The following is a 24,674-nucleotide window of genomic DNA, read 5'->3' on the forward strand; positions in this document are numbered from 1 at the left end:
ATAGTAAGTGAAGCTAAATCACACAGAAAAAGACAAACACATGATATCACTTATATGTGGAATCTAAAAAAAAAAAAAAAAAGATACAAATGGACTTATTTACAAAACAAACTTATGGTCATCAAAGCAGGGGGAAGAGTGGGGGGAGATAAATTAGGACCTTGGCATTAGGAGACACACACTATTATATGTTAAACAGACAAACACCAAGGTCCTACTGAGCAGCACAGGCAACTATATACAATATCTTGTAATAACCTATAATAGGAAAGAATCTGAAAAATAATACACACACAAACACACGACTGAATTACTCTTGCGGGACACCAGAAACGAACACAGCATTGTAAACCAACTACACTTCAATTTTTTAAAAAAAGAGAATAAATGCGCTTCTTTCTCTTTCACCCTCCTCAGACCTATCAATTTTCGGTGGATCAATCTTGGATCTCTTCCTTTCACTAAAACCTTTAAGTCAAAATGATGTGTATTACAGTTATATCTTTAAAAACCTATACTCTAAAAATTTGTTCAATACACCTTTCTGTAGAAGCAGCAGATTCCCTATGAGATGGTCCAAGACATGCATCTCTGAAGAGATCAGGAGCATTGTATCTGAAGCAATCTTACACCATCACTTTTGAAGAATCTTCAAAAAAGGCTTTAATCGAGTTTTCATACTTACCCTTTTTATTGGTTGTGAAGTACTTGGAGTCAGTCATGGCTTTGGATCTTTAATGTGCACCTAGAGCAAGAGAAAATACCTTTATCTGAATTATTTAGGTCCAGCAAAGGATTCAACCAATTTTAAGAACATTTATATATGAGAATATCTAAATTCCACAACGAGTCTCTTCATCCTTACCACCATCATGGGTGATCCAAAGGGATGCAAGGATAGTTAAGAATGAAACTCTTGTGTCAAAAAGCTAATTGGAGCAAACTCCAAAGGCCTAATAGAAGAGAGTAAAAATCTGAACCTATCATGGCTTTATGATTTTATCCACAATTATCTTCTCAGAGCCTCCAAGACCTAAAGCTAGATCTTTCTGTAATACTTAAGACAAAGTTTGTTTTGAAAGATCTCCCTATTACTTTCTATTAAGGCAAATCTGACTTACTCCCAGTCTCTTAGAAGCACAGAAAAACTGAAACAAAATAATTCCATCAATCTATTCACCATCACATGCATCAGTAAAAGGAATCTCTTTCAGAAAAAAAAAAGGTCTAAATTAGTAGGATAATATTCTTTCATGACAAACATCTAGAGAGACCTTAAAAAACATGTTTCCAACAACTACAATCACCCCCAAAAGTACTCCCCAAAAGAAATATCTGTTTACACTTAAAAACAATGCAAAGAACTGAGGTATCTGTTTAGTCACATTGAGTACAAAAAAGAATCAGAACTGATATCAAAACTTAAAACATGGGTGCCAGCTTTAACTTTGCCTTTTCCCTTCCAATTTCCAGAACTGACTCAGCTGACATAAGGCTCCACTGGTAAAACACTACCAGCACAGACTAATCACATTTCTCCCCAAATCATGAAACACTGCTTTCTGATTTGAGAAATTCTAAAGACTTTGTCCAATGTACTTAACTTCTTCAAATACATTAAATTTCTCTTTTAATAATATTCCTTCTGCACTTAAAAAAAGGTATCTTCTTTTTTACCACCATTATTAGTACTACTTATCACCGAATTTAGGACAGATGCCCCAGTACCTGCTCATTACTTTCAGGTCAAAACAGCATCAGTGATAACACATTTGGCAAATTTGAATGACCACATCTTTACAAACAATGGTACTTATGTATCTGAGAGAAAAGACCTAAGCACTAAACAAATCAATGTAATTAAGGGAAAAAGAGCCACAAAATCATGTAGCGACAAGAGTTTGGCTGAACTTTCTTCTCTAAAATGTACTACTTGGGTTAATTTTTTTTTTTTTTAATTTATTTATTTAGCTGCGTCAGGTCTTAGTTTCGGCATGTGGAATCTTTCATTGCTGGATACGGGCTCTCGAGTTTTAGCACTCAGGCTTAGTTACCCTTGAGCATGTGGGATCTTAGTTTCCCAACCAGGGATCGAACCCCTGTCCCTTGCATTGCAAGGCGGATTCTTAACCACTGGACCTCCAGGGACGTCCCTACTTGGGTTAATTTAAGAGAAATTAGACTCATCTGCTATCTTTCCAAGCAGCTACTTAATATTTATAATCCTGATCCTTATATACAATAGTGCTTTAGGTTGTATCAGAATTTCACTGAATTTATTGTATTAAAAGAAGTGAGCTAGAACTCACATAAATCATAGAAAACAGAAATTTCTGTTTTCAGCATATTTGTTACAATTTAAAGTGAATCTGTAACAAAGACTTGCCTTATGTAATATTTTCATAATGCCTTTCTAGCAAAAATTCAAAGAATGTTATAATCATTTAACCCATTCACAATGTAAACTAAATGTGAAGTGGGCAAACTGAAGAAAGGAGTCCTTCACATAGAAGATGTGGAACAAATCTGAAGTTACTATCTAAGAACTTACACATGGCATTGCACTGTGTGCTCAGTCAGTCTGACTCTTTGAAATCCCATGGACTGTAGCTCTTCCGGCTCCTCTGTCCATGGGATTTTCCCTGAAAAAACACTGGAGTTGGCCGCTACTTCCTCCTCCAGGGGATCTTACCGACACAGGGACTGAACCTGTGTCTCCCACACCGGCAGGTGGATGGATTCTTTACCACTGAGCCACCTGGAAAGCCCAAGAGCGTACATACACAGAGAGGAAAACCAGCACACAGCAATGGCTGCCAGAGCCTGACAGGAGGGCCACAGCTCAAGGCCATTACGGTCTCTCCAGGATGTGCTTACGCCACTCTAAATCCTATGGGGTCACCAAAGCTTAAAACTTGCTCAAGATTTAAAAACAAAAGCTGCCTGAAATTTTTCACTGTTTCTTTGAAAAAGGGCCCCCAAATTGGTTTGTTTCCTAAAGCATTGACACATTCACGCATATTAAATTCCTAACAAATTTTCAGCACAATCTATTACACATTAAATTAACCTAGCCTCAAATCCTACCTTTAATAGTGACTCACACAATTTCATTACCTCCCCTAACAATCTTTATCACTGAGGAAGAGATTTCTGTCCTATCCATTGTGAGCACCAAGTGTTCTTAACTAGGGAATAATGTACCCAAAGACTTCAGGGACGAGGAGAAAGTCAAGTACATAATCTTAGATACTAAATTAAAATCCCTGCTTTTAAAGAGAAGGGAAAAACTTACCACTCTCTTCCTTCACTCTGTCCTATACAATAGTAATGTAATATCCCTTACAGCTACCAGCAGAGAAACATTTTATCATGTTAGCTCTTGCCTTCAGAGAAGGCAATGGCACCCCACTCCAGTACTCTTGCCTGGAAAATCCCATGGACGGAGGAGCCTGGTGGGCTGCAATCCATGGGGTCGCTAAGAGTAGGACAGGACTCAGAGTCTTCACTTTCACTTTTCACTTTCATGCATTGGAGAAGGAAATGGCAACCCACTCCAGTGTTCTTGCCTGGAGAATCCCAGGGATGGGGGGAGTCTCGTGGGCTGCCGTCTATGGGGTTGCACAGAGTCGGACACGACTGAAGTGACTTAGCAGCAGCAGCAGCAGCTCTTGCCTTAGCCAAAGAAACTCCAAAAAAAAAAAAAACTAAACTAAAACTCAACAAAAATAAAGAGGGGGACTTGCACAATACTGTGAATGTACTAAATGCCACCAAACAGTTCACTTAAAAATGGTTAATTTAAAAAAAAATGGTTAATTTTATGTGAATTTCACCTCAAAAGATGCATATACATATATTTTTAAATGAGACACTCAATCACATGCCAGAGATGAACACAGATTCTCTAAAACATAGGATGGTGAAAACTGCTGACTGTTTTAGAACCCACCCCCCGCCCCCTCCAAAAAGGCAGCCAAGATAAAGATAGAGCTCAAAGAATAAAGCAAGTATTTGCTGAAAAGTCTCAAAAATCTAGCTTGGATGGGAGCGGAGTTTGGGGGAGAATGGATACATGTATGTGTATGGCTGAGTGGCTCTGCTGACTGAAACTAATATTGTTAAGTGGCTATACTCTAATTTAAAAAAAAAAAATCAAGTTCTTCTGGGGAGTGGGAGAGAAGTTATTCCTCAGGAGAGATCCAGGGCAAAGCAAAGCCAACATGGAATTAATTGGAACTCACACTACCTTTTTACCAGATCAAACAAGACAAGTCATCCATCTGCTGCTCTACGGGCTTGAGGTATGGCCTCAGGACATTGTTTTAAAAAATAAATAAGGCTGACAGAGTCAAAAGCACAATTTCTCTAACTTTCCTAGCCCAGAGTGTGATGTCACTGCATTTCAGAAAAGGCCTCTCTGGACAGGATTACACATCTAGATTTAACATAACCTAGTTTCTGCTAAATACAGGCTGTGACAGTTTTCCCTTCTCAACTATTCCTCCTTCCTTCTGGTGCCCCTAAAGAGAATAAGGCCAGAAAGAAATTAATAGGGGTCTTAATTTCAAACGGCTGTCTGGAAAATAGCAGCGAATTTAGAGTTGGTGAGGCCACTAAATCCACTCTCTTCACGTAAAGTTGGACTTTACACAGCTGGTGCCCGTAGGGAAAAAGGGAACAGAATTAACCAAATTATAAAGTGGACAGGTCATTCTAGTAATCTTTCACTACAAGCACAAGGATAAGAAGTGCTAACTAGATATTTCAATAACGCATCTTCATGTATCATTTACTGCATACGAAATTACAACAGATAACTCATTACAACAGACACACCTATCATTTCCATTTAAAAATGACTACAAAGTACTCTAATATCATACAATAAGAAAAAACGTCAAAAGTTTTACATCCAATTCTTAATTGAAATAAACTATGGAAAACTTACGCCTGGAAGGAGAGAAAGAAGGAAGAAAGGAAAATGTGTCCTACCTAATTTGTTCCTTGTTTAGCTTGATTCAGAACTGGGCCTAAAATATAATATTTTAAAATACAGGTAGAAAGCTGAGCGCCGAAGAATTGATGCTTTTGAACTGTGCTGTTGGAGAAGACTCTTGACAGTCCCTTGGACTGCAGGGAGATCCAACCAGTCCATCCTAAAGGAAATCAGTCCTGAATATTCATTGGAAGGACTGATGTTGAAGCTGAAACTCCAGTACTTTGGCCACCTGATGCGAAGAGCTGACTCATTTGAAAAGACCCTGATGCTGGGAAAGATTGAGGGCAGGAGGAGAAGGGGACAACAGAGGAAGAGATGGTTGGATGGCATCACCGATTCAATGGACATGAGTTTGAGTATACTCTGGGAGTTGGTGATGGACAGGGAGGCCTGGTGTGCTGCAGTTCATGGTGTGGCAAAGAGTCACACACGACTGAGCGACTGAACTGACCGACTGAAAATACAGGTGTGTTTAAAGAAGGGAAAAAAAGATGGAAGAATCGGGGTTTTTTGAGTCTCTTAAGTCACAGAATGTTGTTGTTTAGTGATTAAGTTGCATCCTACTGTTTTGCCACTCCATGGACTGTAGGCCGCCAGGCTCCTCTGTCCATTGGATTTCCCATCAAGGAATACTCGTGTGGACTACCATTTCCTTCTGCAGGGCATCTTCCCAAGCCAGGGATCAAACCCACACCTACTGCATTGGCAGATGGATTCCTTACCAATGAGCCACCAGGGAAGCCCTCACAGAATGTTAGCTTTTTTTTTTTTAATTTTACCACCCAACTTTCAGTGAAGCTATCTGCAGAACACACTCTACCTTCTGCTTCTTTGGGAGTTTAAACTGTCAAATACCTGTAAACAGTTCTCACCTTCCCACCAGGCTTAGTCACCACTGGCAATGTGTTACACGTTTTCTTGTACAGCCTCATCTCCTTCATCTGCTGCTTTCTATTATTACTTTGTAAGTGTACCCTGAGGCTAAGTAACAGAATTATACCAGGAAGGTGATTAATAATTTAAATTGTTCCTCACTGAGACCACTTTCTTGGTCATTCTGTCTTTTCTAAACTTACCTCGTTTTTTTTTTTTTTTTACTTTCTCTTTTAAACCACAATGATTGTTAACAGTGTTTCGCATTTTTAAAACCTTTAAAAGTCAAAAGTTTAATGAAGCAGCCACACTTTATTCACATCGCTTCATAATGGAGTTAAAAAAAAAAAGTCTGCCCCCAAATACAAGAGTGCTGTAAAAACTAACAGCATGGATAAATTCTTTGGATTAAAAAAAATATGGAATTAACAGGAAGTTCCAGTTTCTTTACCTCTGTCTTAATCTACAGCCTTTCTCAATCCAGACCGTTCCTTCTAAGACCCCGAAGAAAAAATTCCGGGCTAAGATTTACTCCCACGAACTTCCCCCTCTCTCATATCGGGTCAATTCTCTGGGTTTTCTTCCCTTTCTCCGGTGTCAGGAATTCCTCTTCTTTCCCGAGATGGTTAAAATTCCACGGCTATGTTCCTCCATTACAAAGCGGAGGAGAGGCGTCTCTTAACCGCAAATGACGGACGACGGCGAGGTTTGCCCATCTAGGAGCAAAGCTCTGGGGAACTCCTTTTCCCTTTCCTCAGCTGAGCATATCCTAGCCTCTCAGAGAACGACGCCAAAACGGGAAAAAGCGAGGTTCTCTTCCCGGCCTCCGGTCTCCGCCAGCCACACCCCTGGCCTCTGACCGTCCTAACCCCCCGACTTCGAACATATCTTTTCCCCAGTGTCCCCCAGTTCCCAATTGCCACCCCGAGGATTCCCTCGCCCCGCCCCAGCGGTGGAGTCCTTTTCTCCAACCCTCTTCCTCACAACGGTCACACCCGACGGCTCATTCCACCTTCAACGGTCACGGTCCTCGGATTTTCTCTCCTCCGTCTGTCTCCAACCAAGTCTGGGGATCCCCCATCCCCATCAAAAAGGGACACACCCCAAAGTTAGCCGCCTACAACTCACCGTAGGCAAGGGCGGGGGTGGCAGCAGCGGCCAGAGAGCACGGCCCGGGCGATGTTGTAATGGTTTCCTGCACGTCACGACTCCTTCTCCAGGTCTAAGCCACTGCGCAAAACCCACTTTGCCAGGGACAAAGATGGTGGACAGGAAACTCTTACGTCAGAGAGCCTCGCCGTGTGACGTCATCCAGACGCGCGAGAGAACGAGAAAGGAGGGACTCTGTCGCCTTGGAGACGGAAAAATTTTGCGCGGTGGGGAAGAATTCTGAGATCTGGGCTTCCGAGGAAGTTCATCCGAAAGAATCTAGTAAACAAGCTGACATTCTCTGGATTTGTTTCCCCACAGAAGACCTCTCTAAAAACTTAAACAGAGTCAGTGAAATGCCTGTTGTTTTCTTTAAAAACAAACAACAAAACACAGATAATTGCTTGGGCAGTTAAAATACACGGACAGTGGTGATCCAGCCCAGGATTATACAAGGGCAGTGGGACTGGAGGAGACTGGTGCAAGGAAAAGAGGTTAACACGGCCTCAAATCTATGTGTGAATCCATCTGAGTCCGAATCCCTGCCCTGAAGGTGACTAGGAAAGTTACTTGTCTCTTCAACTTTAGTCTTCTTACTTGTGAAGTAAAGACGATGATAATAAGTCTTCCCAGTTTATGAATCTTAAACCGGATTAGGTAGGTAAGAAGCCTAGCATGTAATAGGTATGCTTTGTTAATTGTTTTAGTTGCTAAGTCACAGACGACTCTTGTGACCTCATGGACTGTAGCCCACCAGGCTCCTTCATCCATGTGATTTCCTAGGCAAAAATACTGGGGTGGGTTGCCATTTCTTTCTCCAAGGGATCATTCCCCACCCAGGGATTGAACCCGTGTCTACTACATTGGCAGGTGAGTTCCTTACCAATGAACCACCAAGGAAGCCTTGTAGTTTGCTTACACAAAAGAAGTCCCTTTCAGAAACCAAAACCTAGAAATCTCTGTATCTTCCCCTCAAAACTAAAACTGCTCTAAGTAAAAAAAAATAATAAAGTCATTAATCAAGAAAGAAGAAGAATGTGAAGAGAGCCTAAGGCAGAAGCTGGGAAACCAAAATGCAAAGGGGACTGAGAAGCAGTCAGAGAGGCAGAAGGAAAAGAAGGCAGTCCTAATGATTTAAGATGTTTTTAGAGGTCTATGAAAGTACAGGAACTGAATATCAATACTGTACTATATCTCTGAGGCCTAGCCCCGCCTCCCCCGAATTTGAATGACTAAATGTATGAGTGAGTGGTCAATAATAACAGTTGCTATAGAGAAAAGAAGGGGCCAAAAAGTGTCCAAGAACTTAGCAACACAAAGGTCTTTATGTCATTGCCGAGACCATCCATAGAGACATTCAAGGCAAGAGTCATGCTGCAGAAGTTGGAAGATAAATGGGAGGAAAGGAATGAAAACAGGTAACTCCATAAAAAAGTATGACTGAAAAGAAAAGAGATATAAGATGGTGTTTGAGGGAGAGAGTAGCAAGGATTTATGTTCTATACTCATACATTTTCTTTACACTATCCCTTTAGCAATATCATGGGTTCAACTATTTTTCCTAATCATATGACTCCTAAAACCTATCTCGAGCCCTGACCTATTCCCCAAACTTCACCACCAAATTGCTAATAGCACTTTTGGGTAATTCTATATATATGCCAAGTCATAAGAGTAGGGGGTAGGGTGGGGAGTTAAAAAAAAACAAAACCTGGTTTCAGGTACAATTCACAGAAAACAGAGTTGCCACCAGAAAAATCTTTGATTCCTACCTCTTCCCCCGTTCAAAAACTTCCAACAGTTTCTCATTTTCCTAATTTGTATAGAACCTGTCCTTCTCCAGTAGTCATGTATGGATGTGACACTTGAACTATAAAGAAAGCTGAGCACCGAAGAATAGTTGCTTTTGAATTGTGGTGTTGGGAGAAGACTCTTGAGGGTCCCTGGACTGCAAGGTCCAACCAGTCCATCCTAAAGGAAATCAGTCCTGAACATTCTTTGGAAGGACTGATGCTGAAGCTGAAACTCCAATACTTTGGCCACCTGACGCAAAGAACTGACTCCTTGGAAAAGACCTTGATGCTGGGAAAGATTGAAGGAGGAGAGGAAGGGGACAGAGGATGAGATGGTTGGATGGCATCACTGACTCAATGGACATGAGTTTGAGCAAGCTCCGGGAGTTGGTGATGGACAGAGAAGCCTGGAGTGCTGCAGTCCAGGGAGTCACAAATAGTTGGACATAACCAAGAGACTGAACTGAACAGAACTGTCCCTTCTCCCAGTTTTCCCCATTTCTTTGTTCTTTAGTTTTCTCATCTATACAATGGAAGAAATAGTAATATCTGACCATAATATTATTATAAGGATGAAATGAACTAGGCTACCTAAGTCACTTAACTATGCCTGCGCATAGCATATATATATGAGGAATATGAGGCGATATATGGCCGTGTTGTTGACTAGGACTTTTTCTGAGTAGTTTGTGTTGTGCCTGAGCTCAGTTGTTTTAGTCGTCTCTGACTCTTTTCAACCCCATGGACTGTACCCCCCAGACTCCTCTGTCCTTGGGCTTCTCCAGGCAAGAATACTGGAGTGGGTTGCCATGCCCTTCTCCAGGAGATCTTCCCAACTCAGGGATCAAACTGGGGTCTCCTGCATTGCAGGCAGATTCTTTACCCACTGAGCTACCTGGGAAGCCTTTGGAGTGTAAATATTTGCTAAGATTGCAATTATCTCAATGAATTACACTGACAGAAATTACTAGCCAGAAACCTGAGGGTCATTCTTGATTTCTCTCTTTCCCTTAACTGCCACATTCATTCCATCTCCAAGCTGTCAATTCTACCTTCAAAAACTATCTCAACTTTGTCCACTTCCCTCTGTTCACCTCATTAGTCCAATTCACCATGACCTCTTGCCTGAACTACTGGAAAACTCAACTCTCCTCCAACCATTTTCCATACGGTAACTTTTTTTTGAAGTATAACAAACATTTCAAAAAGAGCATACATCATAAATGTAAGGCTTGACAAACACACACAAAGTAAAGCTAACTACATAACCATTACAGGGTCATCTTAAAAATATAAACCTGGCCATGACTCTTCAAAAGCTTCCCCTTACACTTTGACTAAAATCCAGTCTCCTTCTCATGACTTGTGAGTGGTTTGGTTCCTGTCTATCTCTCTAACATCATTTTATTTTTTTCGTCACTCAGTTCCTCTTCATTTCACTTCTTGCTACATTTCGCAGCCTTCAAATACTCCAAGCTGTTTCCCATCCTAGGGGCTTTATAACTACCACTCCTCCTACCTATTATTCATCTTCCTTAACCCTAGACGCCCACTCCAGTGTTCTTGCCTGGAGAACCCCAGGGATGGTGGAGCCTGGTGGGCTGCCGTCTATGGGGTCACACAGAGTTGGACACGACTGAAGCGACTTAGCAGCAGCAGCAGCAACCCTGTACAGGGTTGAGTTATGACTGGCTTATAACTTAGGTCTTATTTTAACTGTAATCTCATAAAGGCACTCCCTGATTACCTTATCTAAAAGGTTCTTCCCTCCCAGCCCCCACTGCCATCCCCTTCCTAGCCCTCTTATTCCATTTTGTAGTAAGTGAAGTCAGTCAGTCGTGTCCGACTGTTTGTGATCCCATGGCCATAGCCCGCCAGGCTCCTCTGTCCATGGAATTTTCCAGGCAAGAATACTGGAGTGGGTTGCCGTTTCCTTCTCCAGGGGCTTCCTGACCCAGGGATCGAAACCGGGTCACCCGCACTGCGGGCAGATTCACCATGACTATGACTTTTCCCAAATGTACTCAACCTTTTGAGGTCCACCTAATTTCTCAGCGGACTTCTGGTCCTGACATGAGATACAAGGAGATGCCAGGTTACATCACTCTAGCAGAAAGCAACTGGCAGAGAGAAGCTGAGATAAAACGTGAGGCTAGAAACAATCTTCCCTTTGGTTACAAAGGTCAATACAGGGCTTCTGTTGGAGCTAGTTTGAACAGCCTTTTCTCCCAGCTGTTATCACCATATGAATCTCACCATATTAACCTATCCGGTGGCTCTTAATACTTTTTAACATAAGCACAATCAATTTTTGTGTGTCCTGTCTCATTATACTGTAAACCTGAGGGGGGTTTGTGATGAGCTGTTTATTATTTATTGGCTGTATTAACTGACATTGTTATTTCTGACTGCCTTTCTTTTTTTCTCATGTAGTAATGTCAGTTTACTTTTGAAATATTCTCAAAGAACTATTAATTGACTAAGAGTGAAACAGGGAGTGGAGAGGTAATCTTAACCTAAGGTCAATCAATAGGAATCTGAATCATGAGTACAATGACAGAAATGTGTTGAAGCTCATTTACTGCAACATCAATGCCTGGGTGAGACTTTGCTAATTCTTGCTAGAAACATCCAGTAGAACTGTTTAATTCCTGTTTTGTTAGCTACTCTACATTCTAATATATATATATATATATATATATATATATATATATATATATGTTTAAATTAGCCTGTTTTCTGTTTCTTGTAACCAAAGACCCCTAACTGATACAAATGTTTAACTTTCCACTTGATTTAGTTGATTTTATTTCTCAACTTTGTCCTTTTGCTGTTCACTTAAGAAAAGCCTGCCTGTAATAGCTACCATTGATCAAGCACCTAAAACCAGGTACCCAATATAGATACATTATCTCTGTTCCTTAAAATTCTGTAAGGTAAAATCTTTCATCAATGTGACTTTCTCCAACAGGTATCCTAGCAGAGTGTGAAACTTTTTTTTTCTTGGCCCCATGGCATGGGAGATCTTCCCCCAACCTGGGACGGAAACCGTGCCCTGTGCAGTGGAAGCACGGAGTGCTAACCAGTGGACCACCAGGGAATTCCCTAAAACACTTTTTGGAACTATAAAGTTAACTTGCAAAATTTTACTTTTCCTGTTGAAACAACTAAAAGAAAACCTTGTTTTCGAGCGTTCTCATTATGTTAACCAATTAACTACCTTTGTACCATAAGATCCTCTAGGGCAAATAATAATACCTTCTATTTCTAGCTATTTCTATTTACAGCTTTCCCCCAGGGACTGGAGTAAGGTTTTGAAGAAGGAGATAAACTTGAGCCATCAATATTATCCAAATTCAGTAAACCTGCAGCAGGAACTCAAAGCAATTGCATAGGATGTAAAAGCACTTTGCAAATCGTCACGTTAATTACATTAATTTTGGTATGCGATTAATGGAAAGCACCTTCTCTTAGGTTAGAATTCATCAGCATCCTTCCGTCTTAGCACCGTATTTATATGGCCAATGTAACACATCCTACGATGTTCGAGGACACGAACCATTTTCATTTAATGGAGCAAGTGCCTAGAGTTATGACTGAACGGAACCTAATCTAGAAGACAATTAAGCTACAGGGCGGAAGGAAAAAGAATCGTCCCAAGTTATAAGCAACGGCAGGAAACTTTTAATAATTGGTGGCCACAAAGCTAAGGCTTCTATCTCTGCCTAAGTCGCTTTAAATCCTTCCCGAAGGCGGCAGATAATAGTGAACCATGACCCCCGCCGCAAGCAAAGTGAGGCTTCCTTCTCCACATTCCCTTGGGTCCCTCGCCCCTATCTGTATCGCCCCAGGAAACAAACGCCTCAGCTGCGGGCCGAGCTCAGGCTCCAGACGTCGATGCAGTGTCCCCAACACCTTGCCAAAAAGACTCCGCAGAGAGATCAGAAACGTGGCTTTCTAACAAGACAGCGACGCCAACCCGATCGCCTCTAGCACCTCCTTTATTTTCAGCGGGGGCGGAAGCGGAAGTCCCGATGAGGTCATAGAGTTCTCTAGTTCCGGTCTCCAGGGCCTCATTCCGGGCTAGAGCGCCTCTCCTCCGCCGGCCTTCTTCAAGCTCCAGCAGCTTCTATTTCCGGCTGCGGATTCTGTCGTAAAGGGGAGACCTCCTTTCAACCGCGGTGTCGCGGGTCCCTCCCGCCTCGTCTAGGGTCAGCGCGCAAGGACGGTCACGGGTTGGGGGAACTGCTCAGCCCACAGCTGAGCCAGGCCGCGGGGGGCTGGCCGTACTGGTGCACGCCCGATCCCTCAGAGCCTCCTGGCTTTTGAACGCTCCTGAGAGTCCCTGACTGGCAGCCTCCGGGACTGCCGCTCGACAGGCCAGCGCCCAGCACCGAGCTGTCTGTCCCATAGTCAACGTTTTGTCCCGTGAAGCGCAGCATTAGTCAAGTCACCCCTCCTACACACTATTTAACCACGTCTGTGTTAACTTAGTTCTTCACCTCCCTTCACTCGAACACCCGCCCATCGCCCCCTACCTTGCCTCCGGAAGAGGTCTTTTTTTTTTTTTTTTGCCCAGTTCCAGTAAAATTGAGGGGCTATCTTTTGAGATAAAAGTTATCGTTGAGACTGAGCACCCATCTGGCGCCCCCCAAAAGTTCATGCTTATTAAAGAGCTTGTGGACAAAGAAAAACCCAGTGCACACACGAAACTATGGCTGAGCACGGGGCTCACATCACGACTGCCTCTGTTGTGGATGACCAGCCATCCATCTTTGAGGTGGTAGCACAGGACAGTTTAATGTCAGCAGTGAGACCTGCTCTTCAGCATGTGGTCAAGGTAAGAATTTAATTCTCTGGAAAGTTTCAGAGACGTCTGGGGTAAAAAAAAAAAAAAAAAAAAAAACCAATAATTTGAATTTGTTGGCCTCGGTTTTGAAATAACAATTAGCATATAATTCATATCCTACGATTTAAGTTATGGAGTCTCTCTTCTGTGTAGAGTGTTGTGTGCACTACATACCCAGCCCTTCAGGGAGGTTAAGATGTAGAAAGAAAAGTGTAGAATTTAGAGGGGGAAAAAAGGAAATATAAATAACAAGGCATAGTAGCTGTTGTAATGGAATGAATTTCATTTATTTTGCTGTAGGTTCTTGCAGAATCAAATCCTGCCCACTTTGGCTTCTTTTGGAGGTGGTTTGATGAAATCTTTACCCTGCTAGATCTTCTGCTCCAGCAGCATTATCTGTCGAAAACCAGCGCCTCCTTTTCTGAAAACTTCTATGGCTTAAAGAGGATTGTAATGGGAGACCAACACAGGCTTCAGAGATTGGCCAGTGCTGGCCTCCCAAAGCAGCAGCTTATGAAATCAATCATGTTCCTGGTCCTTCTTCCCTATCTGAAAGTGAAACTGGAGAAGCTGGTTTCTAGCCTGAGAGAAGAAGACGAATATTCCATCCATCCCCCTTCTTCCCGCTGGAAACGATTTTACAGAGCCTTCCTGGCAGCCTACCCATTTGTTAACATGGCCTGGGAAGGCTGGTTTCTGGTACAGCAGCTTCGATACATCCTAGGAAAGGTTCAACATCACTCACCACTGCTGAGGCTGGCTGGAGTTCGGCTGGGTCGGCTTACAGTTCAGGATATACAAGCTCTGGAGCACAAATCAGCTAAGGCCAGCATGATGCAGCTACCAGCTGGGAGGTAAGACCTTAACATTTCCCCAGAGTCTTTGATTAATAAATCCTAAAATCTGATCCCAATTTTATAATTCACCTCCTTCAGTCCACTCTGAGGTTATTCCATAAAATCATTGAAAAATTCATGTGTCCATTAAACAAGGACTGCTCTCCTGGTAACTTTCCTCCTCATACTGCCTACATTTTTGTGCACCCTTGCTATGTACCAGGCCCTGTGCTGGTACACAGATGTTTATGTATATCACCTGAATCCTTATCACAACTCAATGAAATAATGCAGAAGCACCATTTAACAGTTGAAGAAACTAAGTTCTAGTAGTTAAGTATCTTACAAGGCCACACAGCTAGAAGGTGGCAGAGCTGAGATTCCAGCCAGATCAATACAATTCTAAAGACTGCTCTTACCATGGTGCTCTCCCACTTCTATTTGGTGCTGGTGGTAAAGAATCTGCCTGCCAGTGCAGGAGATACCAGAGATTAGGGTTCAATCCCTAGGTCAGGAAGATCCTCTGGAGTAGGAAACAGCAACCCACTCCAGTATTCTTGCCTGGAAAGTCCCATGGACAGAGGAGACTGGTGGGCTACAGTCCATGGGATCGCCAAGAGTTGGACACGACTGAACATGCACATACATCCCATTTTAGTTAGTGTTTGTGTTCTCCTACAAGTTCAAATATATTCCTCAATACTGCTGGGTTGTTTTTTTTTTTACTGGATATTACTATCCTTCACCCCCTGCCTGGGAAGGTCTATATAATCAGTATACAAGTTGATTATACAGTCTATATAATCTCACCAATTTCTTTCTCAAAACACAAGCTCTAGTCGATAAAAACAAATCTTAGCTCCTATACTCCTAAAATATTATAAGTCAGAAAGAGGGAATGGTATAGTAGGGACCATTAAGGACACAATTTTCAATCCCCAAGCTGAATCAATGATTCCAATGAAAAATGCAAGAACTACATTTCTATTAGTCATCCTGTGATTATAACTAAACAAACAGTTTCTCTTTGCCTCCTTATTCTATTCTCCAAACAGCATTGGTGAGAAGATAAAATCAGCTCTGAAGAAAGCCGTGGGGGGTGTTGCCTTATCCCTCTCTACTGGCCTTTCGGTGGGTGTATTCTTCCTGCAGTTCCTTGAGTGGTGGTATTCATCGGAAAACCAAGAAACCATCAAGACCCTGACTGCTCTGCCTACCCCCCCACCACCTGTACACCTAGACTACAATTCTGATTCTCCCCTGTTACCCAAAATGAAGACTGTGTGCCCACTGTGTCGTAAAAACCGGGTGAACGACACGGTTCTCGCCACCTCTGGCTATGTGTTTTGTTACCGCTGTGTGTTTAATTACGTGAGGAGTCACCAGGCTTGTCCTATCACAGGTTATCCAACAGAGGTACAGCATCTGATCAAACTGTACTCCCCTGAGAATTGAGAGGGATTAGCACCTTATCTCACAACAAAATGATTGCACTGTAAGGCCACAGGGCTTGATACTTCTCATTCCCAATTAGGAGAAGGCAATGGCAGCCCACTCCAGTACTCTTGCCTGGAAAATCCCATGGACATGGCCTGGTAGGCTGCAGTCCATGGGGTCGCCTGGTAGGCTGCAGTCCATGGGGTCGCTAAGAGTCAGACACGACTGAGCGACTTCACTTTCATGCAGTGGAGAAAGAACTGGCAACCCACTCCAGTGTTCTTGCCTGGAGAATCCTAGGGATGGGGGAGCCTGGTGGACTGCCGTCTATGGGGTCGCACAGAGTCAGACACGACTGAAGCGACTTAGCAGCAGCAGCATTCTCAATTAATAATTGTGTGAACTTCAGACAACCACATAGAATATAAAAGGATTTACTCGTTGATCTTAACCTTTTAGCTTGCTCCCTAGACACCCCTACTTAGAGTTGACCAAGCTAGTTAGAGAATCAGGACTGGCAAGGGATGTGAGGGCCAGCAGAGGGGAAGGGATAAAAGAGAATACTTGACACAGAAGATCTTCTCTCCCCTTCATTAAAGGACAAGAGGTATAGAAGCTCTCAGGGAAAACCCACGTTAGACCTCATATGGGTGGTGAATCAGAAAAAGGCTTTTTTGGAAAAGAAAGCAGTAACCAGCCTCTGTTATGCTTATGTGCTCAGTGGCTCAGTCATGTCCGAGTCTTTGAAATCCCATAGACTGTAGCCCAAAAGGCTTCTGTCCATGGGACTATCCTGGCAAAAATACTGGAATGGGTTGCCATTTCCTCCTCTAGCATAGGTTCCCAACCTAGGGATCGAACCTGCATCTCTTGTAGCTCCTGCATTGGCAGGCAGATTCTTTACCACTGAGCCACCTGGGAAACTTGCCTCTGAGGAATAGGCTTTATTGGCTTGCAAACAGTATGAAATATGGACTTGCTCTTTATAGACATACTTAGAAACACTTTAGGAAAACAACAGCTCCTTCCGTCTGCTGTGATCTACTTGTTAAATAACACCTGCTATAGTTTATCAACTTTTAAAGTTCCCTTTGTGAACCACACATGTCTTCCTTGGGAAACCAGTTAAAGGAAAATAGAGGTTGAATGTATATACAGAATAGTCTGAAGATTTCAATGTGAAAGCAAAGTTATTAATCAAGAGATGGAGTAAAATACTGACCTAACTGTGACTGTGTACATAAAGCACCTTTCAATAAGCTCTTTCTGCTTGTTGTTAAGAGTTTGCTAAACTGGCATGAATTATTCTGGTTATTACTAAAGTTTCTATGAAACGCTTAAATAAATTTTAAGAATAAATGTTTTTGGCAAAGAGCTGTTCCATGTCATGATTATTTGGAAACTGAAAGATTAGATGAGGTATTTATTTATTTTTGGCCACACCTCAAGGCTTGTGGGATCTTAGTTCCCTGACCAGGGACTGAACCCAGGCCTTCGGCAGTGAAAGCCTAACCACTGGAGTCCTAAGCACTGGACCACCAGGGAATTTCCTAGTTTAGATACTAAACTAAATTTTCATTTAGACCACTGTGGACTTTTTGAGGCATTTTATATTAACATTTTGCTTTTTTTGCTAATTGAATACTTGGAGAGAAATCCTCTACTCCAACAGCAAGAAATTAGTCTTGCGTGAAACACTTTATTCTACAGAAACACTTACGTTACCCACGTAGAAAAATGCAAGCCACTGGATTGGCAGCTTGGTGAAAATATACGTTGTTTTTTTAAAATCATTACTAGAAGAAGAATGAAAATGATTTTTAAGTGCCTCTGCTAAGACAGGTGTTTTCTAATATAACTCATTTTAGCAATTCAAAGAACATTTTCTGACACCACGAAGGTAACAGAAATATTGAAATAGAATATCCTATAGATTTAAAAATATTTAAATTTTTTAATTTGTTTCAAAGTTAAACCCAAGACATACTGACTTAATAGGAAATCCAACGAGCAACATTTTCCTAGGCTGAATACCTGTTTTCCCTTAGTCTGCCCCAAGACAGCATGTACATGTTAATTTATTTTACAATCTGCTAAACAAGCATTTTAACACAGTAATAAGTCAATAAGGGAACTGAACCAGATTCAGGGATGAAATAATGCAGTCTTCCATGAAGATATCAAAGCCATGTTTTTCACCTCAACCTACAAAGAAAACATGAAAGAATCAGTAATACAAAGGCATATTAAAGAAACATTCTAACACATCATAAAGCCAGTATTCAAGTAGGCTAGAACATACCAATGTAGAAAAACCACAATCAGAATCAGCTCAGAGAGAAGATTAAGGGGTCATACCCTGGTCAAAGCCAACACTGAAGCAGTGGCAATACCAGGTCAGACTATGCTTCACTCATCATCGCATCATTGCTTTTCACCTCCTTGTATTTCATAAGAGCAGCCCCAAACTCTATTTTCACATCAGAGAAAACACAGGTTTACCCATGAAAAAAAAAAAAAAGGCTTCTTTTCAGATAAATCTGAGGCATGGGCTTTCAATACTGCATCTTCCACTATGCACCAGTATGTACAAACTCTGCTGTACAAAATGTAAACATGAACAAGTTTCGTTTTGGGGTACAGGGTTTTTTTTTTTTGGCTGTTTGCTTTTAAAATACAGAGTAGAGAAGCATTTACAGTTCAAAATAATTTCTGGTTTTAGTGAGCCCAAACACCATGCATGATAAAATCTTAGGGATTGTCTGTGAAGGGATTTATAGTCTAGCTCTAAAGGAAAACCTTCAGGAAAGATTTTCTACTAAAAAGCCTTTATAAACTCCAATTCATTTAACATATAATTTGATTTACAATTCTACTGCCAATAAAGATGAAAAGTGTTAGCCATAAAAATTTTATACAAGTCTTCTAAAGAGTCCAAAACCCAAGGAGGATATGATTTGACAAAGGTCCATAGCAAATTAACAACAGAGTTGGAAGAGAAACAGGTCTGGTCACCAGATTTATATTTTTCCACTACCAGCTAAATAAAGGTTTAATTTTATTTTTCTCCAGAGGATGGGCAAGATAAAGGAAACAGTGCAAAGCCTGAGTAATTCACAACCTGGATAATCAATTCCTGAATGAGAAAGTTGACTACATTTTATTTATTCTAAGTGACACCTCCTGATTTGCAAACAATGTCAACCTCTCCAGCTTTTCAGCAGAGTACTGTCAATATATAAGTAACAATTCTGGACACACAACACGCTTCAGTTGGCCACTTATAAAACTGACAATAGACTGATACTCCGTAGTTAAAACTGGACAGCTACATAAGGCCTCCATTCAGCATATACATATGTTCTCCATTCAGCAACTAAACTCCACAAAGAGAGGGAAACTATTAAAAAAAAAGTGCCTTTTCAGAGGCTTGAGCCTTGATCCCACCAACCTCTGCAGAAGTACCTGTTACAAAAAAACAAAGGAGCTAACAGAATTTAAATAACTGTCTCAAAGCAGGAAACTTGTGAGCAGAGCTCCAAGTGTGCTCCAGTCACAGTGGGCACACTTTCCTAGTTCTCTTCCTCTTTAAACTTTTCCCTGTCTGGAGTGCCTTCCCTACACCTTTCAATTTGGAGAAAGTCTAATTATAGTCCTAAAGACTTGTTCAAGTGTCACCTCTGTTAAGTGAAAGCCGCTCAGTCGTGCCGACTCTTTGCGACCTCATGGACTATACAGTCCATGGAATTCTCCAGGAGTGTGTAGTCCTTCCCTTCTTCAGTGGATGTTCCTGATCCAAGAATCGAACCGGGGTCTCCTGCATTGCAGGCGGATTCTTTACCAGTTGAGCTATCAGGGAAGCCCCCTTCTCGGTTGAGTGGTCCCTAACTCCCTCGTTACCCCCTCCTCTGACTCTCACAGCACTTTTTCCGACCATAGTAGGCGTCACACACCAAATATTCACCCATTCCCATCTTCCATTTCCTTGTCTCACCCACCAGTCCCAACACACAGACAGAGGTCCTAAAGAACCAGGACTGGGTCCCACTGGCCTTTGCAACCATTACACTCAGGGTACCTGGGACAACAGAAGGCGGCTCAATAAACGAGTGTTTAGTCAACGAATAACCCTCCCTACTAAGCTCCTAGATTATAAAAGCATCAGCACAATTTATAAAGCTGACTTACCTGCAACATTTCATGCTGGTTTAAGGGAGGTCCTCAAGCATCTATAAGCCCTCCTTCCTCCAGCTTCTAACTCATGGCTTTCTGCATGGCGCCCTGCGCAGGACCACCAATGCTTATACGCAGTGGACTCTCAAAATGATGATGATAGTAAGAAAAATAACAATATTACTAATACGTCCAAACCTCACCAACATCAGGAAAGGCTGGGGGAAGCCATTCTTGTGGGGGAAACACAAGTAAGGCCGGAGCCAGGGCGCAGACCAAAGCTGCAGGCAGGGGCTCCGCAGTCCGCTTTGCGAACCTCCCAAAACGCTTACGTCCTACATTCTCACGAGGCCTGTCCGGGCCTGCTGAGGCTGACGGCAGCCCACCCTGTGCTGTCTGATGCGGGAAGAAGCCACTTGCTGCTTCCCAGACGCCTGCTCCTCGCGGCGGAGCCGGCGGCCCGGCGAGAGGAGCAGCCAATCACGCGGTGGCCAGTGGATCACGTGGCGCCCAGCTTTGAGGCGGGGCTGGTGCGGAGAGCAGCCAATCGGAGCGCGAGGCGAACTTTGGAGCCGGAGCCGGCTAGAGGGCGCAGGCGCCTTTGCGGTTGCTCTGTGGCTTGGCGGGCTCTGAAGCCTGAGTTAAAAGTTAGACGCTGAGTAGTTTCCGCTGGTCCTTCAATTCCTTAATCTCTGACGTCGGAGAGGCTGTTATCTGGGGTGTCTTGTTTCACTAGGGAAAGGCCTCTGAGGCAGGGTTGTAGAGTGTGTGTGCCCTGGACTTTTGGGAATGTCAGCTAAAAAAGATGCACAACTTAACAGTTGTGAGTTAAGTTTTATTTGGGGCAAAATGAGGACTGCAGCCTGTGAGGCAGCATCTCGGATAGCTCTGAGAGACTGCTCCAACGCGGCAGTAGGGGAAAGGCAATATATAAGGTTTTGGTGAAGGGGGAGTTCAATACCATGAAGCACTCATTTTACAAAAGGCTTTTTGTTAGTCATGAGGATCTGATGTCACCATGAAGGGATTTTGTGCTTCTCTAGATATGAGGAGATGGAAGGCTTGAGATCATAGAATCTGTTCCTAAAAACATGCAACTATCCAAAGACCTGTCCCACCAGATTCCCTAGAGCACAGAGTGCCTCACTCCACCCTGAACTCCATCAGAGGTTGTTGAAGGTCAACAGCTATAGCAGCATGGGATTCAATCCCTGTAGAGGCAGCTGGCAAATGCTTTTGTTGTTCAGTCGTTGGCAGTGCTCTTGGTAGGTGCCAATTTGTAGTTGACAGGAAGAACTATCGATTCAGTGATCCAACAATACTGTGCTTGTGCCAAACTCCCACCTGAGCACTAGAGAGGTTGGGGTGAACTTTGATTAAGGTGCCCCTTCTTCCCCACCAAGGGGAAACTCATTGGTTGGTCAGAGGTTTGGGTGCTTCCTAAACAACAAAGAGGGGGCATTAGATATCAAAGAACTGCGAAGGAGCACAGGAAAAAAAGTCATGGAAGAGGTGGCCTTTGATCTGGGTCTTGAAAGATGTGTGAGAATTAGGATATTCTGGGAGCAGATAATTTAACTCTCGAATTAAATAAGAAAGCATAGGTGAGTGAGTGAGAGTCGCTCAGTTGTGTCCAATTCGTTGCCACCCGATGGACTGGAGCCCATCAGGCTCCTCTGTCCATGGAATTCTCCAGGCACGAATATTGGAGTGGGTTGCCATTTCCTTCCAAATTTAGGTAAGGTTGAAATGGTGTAGTGTTTCTCAAAATTCAGTGAGTTAGAAACACCAGGAAGAAAGTTAACACAGACATCCTAAAACATCAAAAACAAAGGACAAAACTGCACAATTCAGTTTTCCGGAATAAATAAGGTTGAATCTGGAGGTGGAGCCCCCAAGCGTGTATATTTTTAATAAGTATGTTAAGGGAGTGGGCTTCCCAGGTGGCTCAGTGGGTAAAGAATCCGCATAGAATGCAGGAGACGCAGGCAAACACAAGTTCGATCCCCAGGATCCCCAGGTTGGGAAGATCCTCTGGAGGAGGGCATGGCAACCCACTCCAGTATTCTTGCCTGGGGAATCCCATGGACAGAGGAGCCTGGTGGGCTACAGTCCATGGGGTCACAAAGCGTTGGACACAACTGAAGCGACTGAGCACACATACTGCATGGCAGGGGAGATTCTGATTCACACCCAAGTTGAGGACCAGTGTTAGCCGCGATGAAAGGGGGTGGCACGAATTGAAAGACAAGGCAAGATGGTGGCTTGCTGCCTGTGTAGTTTAGACTATTCTGGAGAAAGTGGGCAGTGTGAAGGTTTCAGAGTCTGAGGAGATAAGTGATCAAATATGAAAACCCATTAGGCAACTCTGTTTTTAAATAGAAGGAAGGAAGGCAGAGTGAAAGAAGGGGAAGCTATTTCAAGTGATTGCAAGTGTCCAGTGAGAGCTAGTAAGAAATGGAAAGGTGGCATGTGAAGGGCGGCAGGAGGATAGGATGGGGAGAAAGACGTGAAGAAATAAAAGGAAAAAGTGTGGAGAAAAATGGAATGACTTCTTTAGAGACCTATTAAGGATCCTCATTGTACTTTAGGGGCTTCCCTGATACCTCAGTTGGTAAAGAATCCACCTGCAATGCAGGAGACCCCAGTTAGATTCCTGACTCAGGAAGATCCTCTGGAGAAGGGACAGGCTACCCAGTCCAGTATTCTTGGACTTCCCTTGTGGCTCAGCTGGTAAAGAAATCTGCCTGCAATGTGGGAGACCTGGGTTCAATCCCTGGGTTGGGAAGATCCCCTGGAGAAGGGAAAGGCTACCCACTCCAGTATTCTGGCCTAGAGAATTCCATGGACTGCATAGTCCATGGGGTCACAGGAGTTGGACATGACTGAGCGACTTTCACTTTCATCACTCTCATCGTACTTTAAAAATAGGAGAGTTTAGACAGTAAAGAGAATGGGCCTTTGCAAGTGCTGTTTCCTTTTCCTGATTTTCCCCTTCCCTCCCCATCACCCTTTCTCAACCTGGTGCACTCTTCCTTGCAGGATTAAGCTCCTATACCATCTCATTTAAGAAATCTTACCTTGTTCTTACAAGCTTAGTCGTTTTCACTCGTTAGAACACCCCAAGCACACCGTTCATGTAAGTCTAGCTTGCCAGAATGGCACTAGAGTGTAGTGGTCATTCATATGGACTATAGTGTTTGCAAGCATCATAAACTCTGTTCCTCGGTTTCTCTATCTGTAAAAGTGGGAATAATGACAGTACCTTCCTCATTGAGAACAATGCATAGTACATGAAGTTCTCACCTGGTGTTACCACATACGTTGTATTGCCATGAGTTCTTTAATACATGATTTCCCCCTCTAGATTGTGAACAGGACACGTGTCTTATTCTTGCTAACAGTAAATGCTGCACGACAGACTGATTAAGTCAGTTTTGAAATCAGTTGGACTCCAGGAGTTCAGATCTCAGCTCTGCTACCTACTAGGTGTGTAGCCTTGAGCTTTACTTCTCTTAACTCAGTTTCTTCATTTATAACATGGTGAAAATAATGCATGTCTTACAAGTTATTATGAGGACAATTTGAAATCATCAAAGTTGCAGATCTGGCCCAAAGAAGGCAGTCACTAAATGGTGCAAATGACCAGTAGCCCCAGAGCACAGTACTATGTTTGGAACGCAGTAAGTGCTTGATAATTGATTATTAAATGAAAAGCTGACATTCTATGCCAGGCACCATACTAAACTCTTTATATACATCATCTCACTTCATCAAGAATGATATGAAGAAGGCACTATTATTACCTCCAACTTAACACAGAAGGAACCTGAGGCTTGGATTATCTTAACCATAGCTTCAGAGCTAAAAAGTGCTAGAATTGCTATGTGCTTGGGACTCAAAAAAAAAAAAAAAGTGGTCGATTGAATGAGAGAATGAATGAAAGACTTACTCAGAGTCAGATGGTGGTGTGGTAAAAACAGCACGGTTGCTGTCGGTCACTATGTTATCAAGTCTGCTGTGTAGTCATAGCAGTAGTCGAGTCATACTGACAAACGAATTTAGAGTGAGACGAAGGCTGGTATTCAGCTTTTGTGTCTTTTGAGCTTGAAGGCTGTGCTGTAATTATCTCTGAGGATAAACTGAAATGCATAGTGAATAAACACATCTTAAATAAATTGGGGGCTCTAGTTCTTAGCTAACTGTCAACAGCATGGCCAGATTACTGTCCCAAGACCTAGAGAGAATCACTATCCAAGCTACTGATTTCAAGTTGCTTCATATCACGGACATTTGCTTCTAGGTATCAGAGCCAAAATGAGAACTCCTCCCTGTTCTGATAACCTACTATTCATAGCCAGTGGACTTGACTAAGGAACTTTGAAAAAGAGAAACTCTCCTTACTCATCTTTCACATTATCCTTTCTTCTCCTGATTTGGTTCCCAATAGTTCATTAAAGAATAAGAAGAACGTCCCTGCTCATCTAGTGGTTAAGAATCTGCCTTCCAAAGCATGGGACATGGGTTTGATCTCTGGTCCAGGAAGATTCCACATGCCATGG

The 24,674-nt window shown here is 42.7% G+C and overlaps 2 protein-coding genes, 1 long non-coding RNA gene and 1 other non-coding gene across 8 annotated transcripts in view; 1 reads left to right on the forward strand and 3 right to left on the reverse strand.

Annotated features, from left to right (window-relative positions):
• AP2B1 (adaptor related protein complex 2 subunit beta 1) overlaps positions 1-7,634 on the reverse strand; it is a 109,827-nt gene extending 102,193 nt beyond the window's left edge. For 2 of the 5 annotated variants that reach the window (XM_020902319.2, XM_020902317.2), the window contains exons 1-2: positions 7,004-7,632; positions 686-745 (exon numbers count right to left, since the gene is read on the reverse strand). In XM_020902319.2, the coding sequence (XP_020757978.1) occupies positions 686-722 (37 nt within the window). In that variant the 5' untranslated portion in view covers positions 723-745; positions 7,004-7,632. Of the gene's footprint in view, positions 1-685; positions 765-6,326; positions 6,426-6,887; positions 6,978-7,003 lie in introns of those variants that run through there. The other 3 variants (XM_020902318.2, XM_070478664.1, XM_070478663.1) reach the window with 3 other exon arrangements.
• A 4,292-nt stretch (positions 7,635-11,926) lies between these two features.
• Positions 11,927-17,311, forward strand: PEX12 (peroxisomal biogenesis factor 12). The gene is made up of 3 exons (XM_020902311.2): positions 11,927-13,657; positions 13,967-14,520; positions 15,558-17,311. Exons 1-3 carry the CDS (start codon positions 13,532-13,534, stop codon positions 15,955-15,957), a joined length of 1,080 nt encoding a protein of 359 aa, XP_020757970.2. The 5' UTR covers positions 11,927-13,531; the 3' UTR covers positions 15,958-17,311.
• Positions 17,312-18,001: 690 nt separating this feature from the next.
• LOC110142895 (uncharacterized) lies at positions 18,002-20,576 on the reverse strand. Its single transcript, XR_002315433.2, has 2 exons — positions 20,128-20,576; positions 18,002-18,144 (listed from the first exon to the last, which is right to left on the reverse strand). It is a non-coding gene; the product is annotated as an uncharacterized lncRNA (long non-coding RNA).
• Positions 18,268-18,364, reverse strand: LOC139039291 (Z30 small nucleolar RNA). Its single transcript, XR_011492610.1, has one exon. It is a non-coding gene; the product is annotated as a Z30 small nucleolar RNA (small nucleolar RNA).
• Positions 20,577-24,674: the final 4,098 nt, after the last annotated feature.

This window comes from Odocoileus virginianus, chromosome 17, assembly GCF_023699985.2.
Source record: "Odocoileus virginianus isolate 20LAN1187 ecotype Illinois chromosome 17, Ovbor_1.2, whole genome shotgun sequence".
Lineage (NCBI taxonomy): Eukaryota > Metazoa > Chordata > Mammalia > Artiodactyla > Cervidae > Odocoileus > Odocoileus virginianus.

Bases quoted from the DNA above. Each gene is read 5' to 3' on its own strand.
- PEX12 (XM_020902311.2), top strand. From the start codon at position 13,532: ATGGCTGAGCACGGGGCTCACATCACGACTGCCTCTGTTGTGGATGAC. The intron at 13,658-13,966 runs GTAAGAATTTAA...ATTTTGCTGTAG, and splicing joins CTCTTCAGCATGTGGTCAAG to GTTCTTGCAGAATCAAATCC. The intron at 14,521-15,557 runs GTAAGACCTTAA...TTCTCCAAACAG, and splicing joins ATGCAGCTACCAGCTGGGAG to CATTGGTGAGAAGATAAAAT.